The 9,318-nt window shown below is 49.1% G+C and overlaps 1 protein-coding gene across 1 annotated transcript; it reads right to left on the bottom strand.

Annotated features, from left to right (window-relative positions):
- Positions 1-883: 883 nt before the first annotated feature.
- LOC139833900 (uncharacterized) lies at positions 884-4,184 on the bottom strand. The gene is made up of 5 exons (XM_071824271.1): positions 3,673-4,184; positions 2,609-3,594; positions 1,602-1,966; positions 976-1,430; positions 884-890 (listed from the first exon to the last, which is right to left on the bottom strand). The coding sequence occupies exons 1-5, from the start codon at positions 4,182-4,184 to the stop codon at positions 884-886; spliced, it is 2,325 nt and encodes a 774-aa protein (XP_071680372.1).
- Between the last annotated feature and the right edge of the window lie 5,134 nt (positions 4,185-9,318).

Here is a 9,318-nt window from a genome sequence, read left to right as displayed (position 1 = left end):
AGTAGAGAGATATGAAACACATCATGGAAATCCGCTAATTCAGCAGGCAGTTCCAGTTGATAAGTTACTTCACCTCGACGAGCGAGAACCTTGAAGGGCCCAATATATCTGGGGGCAAGCTTCCCTTTGACGTGAAATCTCTGCATCCCTTTGAGGGGCGTGACGCGAAGATAGGCATGATCTCCAATATTGAAGGTCAACTCGCGACGCTTGGAATCGGCATAACTCTTCTGGCGGGATTGAGCGGCTTTGAGTCGATCACGGATCAGTTGAACTTGTTCTTCAGCTTCGCGAAGATGGTCGGGTCCAAAAACTTGACTATCTCCGGTCTCGGACCAGTTGAGAGGGGTTCGACAACGGCGGCCATATAGGGCTTCAAAAGGGGCCATCTGCAGGCTAGCTCGGTAGCTATTGTTGTAAGAGAATTCTGCGAAGGGTAGACAATCTTCCCATTTTGCTCCGTAGGCGAGGACGCAAGCACGAAGCATATCTTCAAGAATATGATTTACTCTTTTGGTCTGGCCACCGGTTTGCGGGTGATATGCAGTGCTGAAGGCTAGCTTGGTTCCGAGGGCTTCATGCAGACTCTTCCAGAATTTCGAGGTGAATTGGGTACCTCGATCTGACACTATCCTCTTAGGGACTCCGTGGAGACTCACAATACGGGTCATGTACAAATCGGCTAACTTGGTTCCAGGGTACGTCACTTTGACAGGGATGAAGTGTGCAACCTTGGTGAGTCGGTCCACGATGACCCAGATTGAGTCATGGCCACGTTGGGATTTAGGCAGACCTGTGATGAAGTCCATTCCGACTTCTTCCCACTTCCACTCGGGAACTTTCAGGGGTTGAAGTAGTCCAGCAGGTCGTTGATGTTCAGCCTTCACTCTCTGGCAAACATCGCAACGAGCAATGAAAAAGGCTATCTCACGCTTCATACCGTGCCACCAGAATTGTTTCTTCAAGTCTTGATACATCTTGGTTCCCCCAGGGTGGATTGAGTATGGAGTATCGTGGGCTTCCTTCAGGATGAGTTGCTTTAGATCTTCAATATTAGGTACACACAGACGTCCCTTGTACCACAAAACTCCTTCATCACCAATCGTGAAACCAGGAACTTCTTCCCTATTCATCCTACGCTTGATCCCTTCAATACTCTCATGGCCCACTTGAGCTTCCTTGATTTGGTCGAATAATGTAGGCTTCAATTCAAGGTTTGCCAGAAAACCATGGCTAACGAGCTCGAGACCGAACTCCTCCAGTTCTTCATACAGCTTGGGTTGAGCAATTTTTATCAGGGCATTCAATGAACAGGGCTCTCGACTAAGGGCATCAGCTACGACATTGGCTTTACCAGGATGATAATGAATACCGAGATCGTAGTCCTTGATGAGCTCCATCCATCTACTCTGCCTCATATTCAGCTCCCGCTGAGTGAAGATGTACTTCAGACTCTTGTGGTCGGTGTAGATTTCACAGCGATTTCCCACTAGATAGTGGCGCCAGGTCTTCAGGGCGTGAACTACAGCAGCAAGCTCTAAGTCATGCGTGGGGTAGTTCATCTCGTGCGGTCGAAGTTTTCTTGACAAATAGGCTATCACCTTGCCTTCTTGCATCAACACACTTCCCAAACCAAGTTTTGATGCATCGCAGTAGACATCAAAGTCCTTGGTGATATCGGGCATGGTCAAGACGGGGGCTGTGACTAATCTCTTCTTGAGTTCCTGAAAACTGGCCTCACATTTATCGGTCCACTCGAACTTCTTATCCTTCTTCAACAGCTGCGTTAAGGGTCTCGCAATGCTGGAGAATCCCTCAACGAACTTGCGGTAATAACCCGCCAATCCTAGAAAGGCGCGGACTTCGGTCTGATTGGTAGGGGCTTTCTTCTCCATGATGGACTGAATTTTGGACGGGTCGACTGACACTCCTCCGACAGAAATGACATGACCAAGGAATCCTACTTCTTTCAGCCAGAATTCACATTTACTAAACTTGCCGTAAAGCTGATGGTCTCGGAGAGTTCCCAAAACAATCCGTAGATGTTCAGCATGCTCTTCTTCATTCTTGGAGTAGATCAGAATATCGTCGATGAAAACCACGACGAACTTGTCGAGGTACTTCATGAACACCTTGTTCATGAGATTCATTAAATAGGCAGGGACATTGGTCAGTCCGAAGGACATCACGGTATATTCAAAAAGTCCATACCGTGTGGTGAAGGCAGTTTTGGGAATGTCTGACTCTCGAACCTTGAGTTGATGATAACCCGTTCGGAGATCAATCTTGGAGAAAACTCGGGCGCCATTCATCTGGTCGAACAAATCTTCAATCTTCGGGAGGGGGTATTTGTTTTTGATGGTGACATCATTCAGTTTTCGGTAATCCATGCACAGGCGGATAGTACCGTCCTGCTTATCCACAAAGATAACGGGAGATCCCCAGGGTGATGCGCTCGGGCGAATCAATCCTTTCCTCAACATGTCATCCAACTGCTTCTTCAACTCAACTAATTCCTGCGGGTTCATCCGGTAAGGTCGCTGAGCGATGGGGGCAGTTCCGGGAACTAGCTCGATGATAAACTCGATATCCCGATCAGGGGGCATACCGGGTAGCTCATCGGGAAAGACATCAGGGTACTCACAAACTATGGGTACTTCATGCAGGGCTGGACTAGGGACACTCTTCTTGCATAAGGCCTTAGATGAGGGCATGGTCGCCATGTTCTCAACTACTTCCCCGTCCTCAGCAGTCATGGTTATAGCTCGGCGAGCACAGTCTATATGCCCCTTGTACTTCACCATCCAATCCATCCCTAAAATAACTTCCAACCCTTGCTCACCCAACACTATCAGATTTGCGTGGAAACGTTTTCCCTGAATATCTATGGGAACCTCTTTGCAGGAACTCTGGGTTCTGCTAGTGGATCCAGGGATTTGTACGAGCATAGGTCGTTTCAAGGGGGTGGGGGTTAAGCCTCCCTTTTTCACAAAGGGCTTGGTAACGAAAGAATGCGAGGCTCCAGAGTCGAACAAAATAGTCGAGGGGACTGAGTTGACAGGGAACGTACCCAGAACAATATCCGGAGCTTCCTGAGCTTCTTCTGCGTTGACATGGTTGAGGTGTCCCCTAGCTGGTCCAGCAGACTTCTTCTGGTTCGGGTTCCTTCCGGCCGCAGTACGGGCTTGTCCCTGATTAGGCTTGGGCACATTGGGGGGCTGTCCAGAGGTCGCTCGGTTGGGGCACTCCTTGGAGAAATGTCCAGGCTGTCCACACGTGTAGCATCCGTTGGTGGCGGGGCGGACAGTGTTGTCCTGGCGGTTGTAGTTGGGATTATAGTTGTTTCCTCCAGAACGCTGAGGGTTGAAGTTGCGGTTGGGGTTGTTGGGGCGAGGTGCAGGGGGTGGTGTCCTCTGCTGCTGGGGCGCCGGCCTTGGTGGAGGAAAGCTGCGGGGTCGCTGATTGCTGGAGCTGCCTTGCTGCATCATCGCCTTGCGCTTGCGGTTCTCAAACGCACTCTTGCGCTTGCTCTCCACCATGATAGAGGCATCAACAAGGGACTCAAGGTCAGGGTACGGAACGGCGACCAAAATACTCTGCATCTCATCATGCAGACCATTCAGGAAATGGTCCTTCTTCTTTTCTTCAGTGTCGGTGTCTTTTGGAGCATACCTGGACAGAATGGTGAACTTGTCCATATATTCCACCACAGTCATGCTTCCTTGCTTCAGATTCATGAATTTGTCCTTCATGAGCTTAATCAGTCCTGATGGAATGTGGGTCTTGCGGAACTTGGTCTTGAATTCTTCCATGTTGATGACGTGTCCCTCAGCTTGAATAGCCTTGACGTTTTCCCACCAAGCGCGGGCAGGTCCAGAAAGATAATGAGTGGCGAACAGGACCTTCTCATTGTCGCCGACTCCGGCAACTTCCAGGTTGTTCTCAATAGTGCGAAGCCAGTCATCGGCGTCGAGGGGTTCAGTGCACTTGGAGAAGACAGGTGGATTGGTGCTCTGGAAATCCTTCAGCTTGGAGCGGGGGTCTGCATTACCATCCCCGCCATTATTGTTGTTGGCGTTTCTGGTAGCAATTTGAGCGAGGTGCTGAAGGGTAGCAAGGTTAGCTTGGCGTTCTGCACGGGCTGCCTCACGGTCTTCCATCATAAGGCGCAGAAGTTGTGCCATGGTTGGGTCCGGAGGTGGAGGGGGGTTTTGGTCGGACCCGCTGGCGTTTCCACTACGGGTTTCAACCATCCTAAAGAGATGTTGATCAGATATTAATGGGGAAACAAGGAGATGGGCAGCCACTTAAAAGGGGAGGGCTTGTTAAAAATGCAACTTTGAAAACGGAAACTCGCAAATGTAAAGTAGGCAAACGATAGCATAACATAGCAGGGTGCCGAAGGCACAACATAGTCATACAACATCACAACATAAGTCTCATACAGCACAACCAAAATGGATGGTTTTAACAGAACCATCATCATAAGTCTCCTCGCATCGCACGAGGACCTATATCATCTCCCTACGATAAGGTGGTGCGAGTCTGGGGGGCAGCACTCTAGAAGTCGTCAAGGTCCATGACAGGACCCTCAGGGGCAGGTGGGGCATCCTCCTCAACAAAGGCTGGCTCCTCGGGGTCCTCCTCAGACATCAGTGGCTCGGGCTCCTCATCCTCGTCGTTGATGAAGGCCTCATCCTCAGTGTCGGGCTCCATATCGAAGTCCTCCTCCTCGTAGTCGTCGTCGTCACTAAGGAGAGCCTCGTTCTCCTTGCGGAGATCCTCACCGTCGTCCTCAAGCTCCTCAATAGTGGCCTCCATCTGAGCAGTCAGAGCCTCCAGCGAAGCCACCTTCGCCTTCAGGCGGGTAACCCTCCGGCGTCCGGCAAACCTCAGCTTGCGCTCACTGACAAGGTCAGCCTAAGCAGCAGCAAGATGAGAGCGAAGTGCCACAATCTCGTCCTCCTGCAGGTCGCACCTCTCACGGGCGCGGTCCTGCTGAGTCTGAGTGTGGTGAAGCAGGTACTCCAGGTGGTGCAGCTGGTGTGCGGTGTCGGCGTGTGGGGCGCCGGCCACGGGCTGGCCCGCGAGGTTGCGCCGGCCAAGGTACTGGTAGCCAGTGCCGGCGACAACCTCCGGGTGCAGAAAAGCAAGGCGAGCAAGAGCCTCCTGGAAGACTCGGATCATCCAGTCAAGCCACGTGCGCTCCATCACGTCGATGGTGAACTCCTCAGAAACGGGGGCAATCCCGCTCCCCCTGACGACGCAAGTGACCAACCAGGCCATCTCTGAGTCTGCAGACCTGTCGGTACGGACGCCCTTCACCTCGGGCACCGGACGTCCGCAAAGAACAGCCAGGTCGGCCAAGGCCCGCTCGAAGAAGTAGAGAGGCGGCCTCACCCCGACCTGACGGAAGTGCGTGTACTCGATCTCCATCTACACAAATTTTTAAAGTAGATTAAGTTAGTGATCAAAGTGTGCAAAATTTTATGCATAATAAAACATTAATGCAAGTAAAGTTTGAATAAAAATAGAGGGAGATAAGGGACTTAAGCATTTTCAGCATTTAGTCAACCTCTTTGATTTAAGAAAATAGTTTTTGTTCTATGCTAACGCCCAGGCTAACTAAGGTCTCCTACAGTCAGGATGGCTCTGATACCAGCTCTGTGGGGCCCCGGACTTACCAGTCCAGAACTCCTGTTATGCATACAATTTCACGATCCCAAGATCATTCCATCATGAATACATAACCGAACTGATACCAGATTACATCATCCATTACAGTACCGAAATAACATTAATACGGAAGTCTTACATCATAGGCCATCAAGGCCGAAGTTCAACAAACAGCAGCGGAATTTATTTGAATTCAAACAGCGGTGGAACCCCACGTCAGACCTTTACCCTATAGGTGGCTGACTGGGAGAGCGACCTAGTTCGCGTCTTCGGCGTCGTACTCGTCTTCTTCGTAGTACTCCTCTTCAAAGTCTGGCCAAGTAGATAACCAGGACAACAATGCCAATGAGTACGTTTGAATGTACTCGCAAACCACCTTAGAGAGAAGTAAAGGATATGCAATATGGCAGTAGCAAGGAACAGGCACTAAACTAGGGCGACAAGGAGCGAGAGGTGGTTCCTCTCGAGAGTTTGACATATCTATATCTTTGTTGAAACCTTTTTGTAAACCATTTTATTTTGCAGACTAATAGGTAAGGGTGACCCAATTTATTTTCCGGGCCATCTTATATGGCCATCGAAATCTTTCCAACTTCCACCGTACCTCTCAGGTACATTTCAACCAATCCCATTGACATCATTTTCCCGAAACAATTTTTGAGAAAAACACTTTTATAAATCAAAACTCCTTTTGATACTCAACACTTCCTTTCCCACATCCATTGCCGCGGACACGGCTATTCGAATATATTTTTCACTCTGCAGAGGTTGTACACTTTCCCCACAAGATCTGAATACTCGTCGTGTGGGCATCCTCCCAGCATAATAACATATGCCACGACCAGTACCCGATCATAGTTTTTCGCCTGCTCGCCTTAGCCTAAGACATGCCAAATGAGTTGTACCTCCCAACACCAGAGTCCGGAATGCCGTTTACCCAGGAGTTGCAAAGTCCCCGGCATACCCGACCCTCCGGAATGCCATCCAATCTCTTAGGCATCTTTTAGTGGGAGCTCATAAGTTGTACCCCGCGTACCTGAAAAGGCAAATGGGTTGCGTCCCTTCTCATGGGAAGAACCCCGGTCGAAGCGTCCATGGTCGGACTGCCACTACATTTGCAGGACTCAAACTAAGGCGAGACAGACTACTACGCTACGCCCCGTCCCACTAAAGGGTAATGTGGTTGTACTGGCTAGGTCCGGTGATGTACTCAGTCAACAAAAGGTTTTTGAAAACAATTTTTCTTCACTTCCTTTGCTCCAGGTAAGCCTTTTCTTTTCAAAGACATTTAATCATCACCACACTTGGGCAGGGCTACCCCATTCCAAGGTTTTTTTAAAAAAACTTTATTTTCAGAAAACATTTCCAAAATCATTTTTCCAGGGCTCCCAACCTATAGTCCACTTCTTCTTCGAAAAGTGGCGACAAGGATGACAAGGTGATAAGCACCATATCACTAATAGAGAGGTGATCTGTAGGTATCAACGAGGGCTGCACCCTAAGGGTGGATCAATAAAAACTCCGGGTGGCACTAACCACCGACAAAATAAATAGAAGACATGCACTTTTATAAAACCTGTAATAATGCAAGAATAAGATATATAGGATCAGAGATGCATCAAGAGGTGGCTTGCCTTGATCAGCAAAGGGCCCCTGGTCTTCCTCTTCAATCCCTCCGAAGTCTCCTCCTCCTTCGTTTCCGGCGATGTTCGAATCTAGCGTCGCAAAAAGAAAACAACAAGACATACCCAATCAACAAACCACACCAGAATAGTTCACACAAAAATTTGGGAAAATTACAGTATGTAAAGGGTTACTAATGCAAGCTACTGAAAGTGGTTTCATCCATTTATGATTTTTAAAACAAAAGATATGATTTTTGCAATTCCAGAATTGACTTAGAAACATTTAAATGGTCTAAATCTTTCTGTAAGTCACAAAAATGCATGCAGCATACCTACTGAAAGCTAATAACATATAGAACACACATGCACCAGAATAACTTTCAAATAATTTTTCAAATAATTTAGACAATTTAAATGAGACAGAAACCAGAGCACACAATTAGCTAGCCACACCAGTATCAGAGCATCACCAACCAAAACCAAGCATACTCCTGGATAGGTGAGACTAAATGTGAACTAACCCCACTGGTTTGACATTTTTCTGATTTGTAAAAGATTTTATAAAAATCAAATACTGAAAAGATATACTGTTTTAGTAATTAAATTCTTGGAATTAAACTATAACTCTTAAAAATATTTCCTTTGGCACAAAATTACCCTATAGATATATCTACCAGCAGCACTTAGTTTTGTTTCAAAACCTATAGCAGTTTTCCATTTAAAAATCATCTACTAGCTCTCTGGACAGAAATGGTTTTGTAAAACAACTTAATTTCAGGAAACTCCTGCATGTGAGGCTAGTGCCAAAATGAAGCTACTAACATACACTTCACAACCCAATTAACCTCATGCAGAAAGGTTGCATAAATATCACACACTAAATAAAATACTCAAGCAGATACTTTTTAGGTTTTCATTTAACAGCTCATTTTTACAGCACTAAATCACATGCATGCAATTGTATATGGTTAAGAAAACATCTGTGAGCATGGAGGAACTTGAATCAACTGATTTGGTTACTGGATGAATTTGTGATGATTTAATTACTGAACAGAGATTTACTGGCTGATTAAATAGAGAGAAAAGAAGGAAAAGAAAAGGGCCGGCGCTGCTGGGCTTGGCTAGATTCGGCCCAGCTGCAGCTCCGCAGTGCGGGAGCCAGTGGTTTGAACCCGCGGCGACGTGGCTGGCCACGCTGGCATGCGGGCCAGCAGCCAGGACACAAGCATGCGTCGGATTCGCATCCGACGGCGCATGTCTGTCGTCCAGCTCGCGAAGCGAGCGGCAGCATCGCTGCCAACCCTAGCTACTAGAGGAAATGGCGGGGCACGGCACGCTCACCCTGGCATGCAGATGATGGCGGGAAGGAGTGCGCTGGATGCGGCGGAGGCTCCTCTTCCAGACGGTGGTGGTGGCGATGGAAACAGTAGCCGATCGGGGAGGTTGACGTCGACGGCGCCGCGGCAGATGCTCGCCACGGCGGAGGCTACGGGCAATCCTGGAATGGACGGAATGGCGCATTAGAGAGAGGAGATAGTGGAGTTTCCAGGGAGCTAGAGTTAGAGAAGGAATGGTGGTCCCCTGCGACGGCCAGCTTCCCCGGAAGCTCGCAGTCGTCGAGCTCGAGCACGGACTGCAGAGAGGAGGGGAGCTCCTCTCCGCTGGGGGGGGGGGGTGAAGTTGTGGTGCGAGGACGTTCTGGTGGCGAATGGGTTTGGGCGGAGGAGGTCTGTGCCTATATATATCGGAACGGCCGGCGTACGGTGCGCCAGGTCCGGCGAGGGAAAAGAGGGCGGGCGGCAGCAGTGGATTGGGCGCGATGGGCGGCGAGCAATGTGTCTGAGGGAGTGTGCCACGCCGTGGACAGATGTGCGTGACATCTGCAGCGAGAGGGAGCGAGACAGCACGATGGCATCGAGATCTGTCAAGTGCTCGACATATCGACGTTTCCTGGCGACGGTATTGGCGTGCACGGGGGAGGAAGGAGCCGGCGGAAGCTTGTCTCTGAGTCGTGAAC

Source organism: Lolium perenne, chromosome 7, assembly GCF_019359855.2.
Source record: "Lolium perenne isolate Kyuss_39 chromosome 7, Kyuss_2.0, whole genome shotgun sequence".
Lineage (NCBI taxonomy): Eukaryota > Viridiplantae > Streptophyta > Magnoliopsida > Poales > Poaceae > Lolium > Lolium perenne.
The sequence above is the reverse complement of the archived record's forward strand: the minus strand, read 5'-3'. Positions and strand labels throughout refer to the sequence as shown.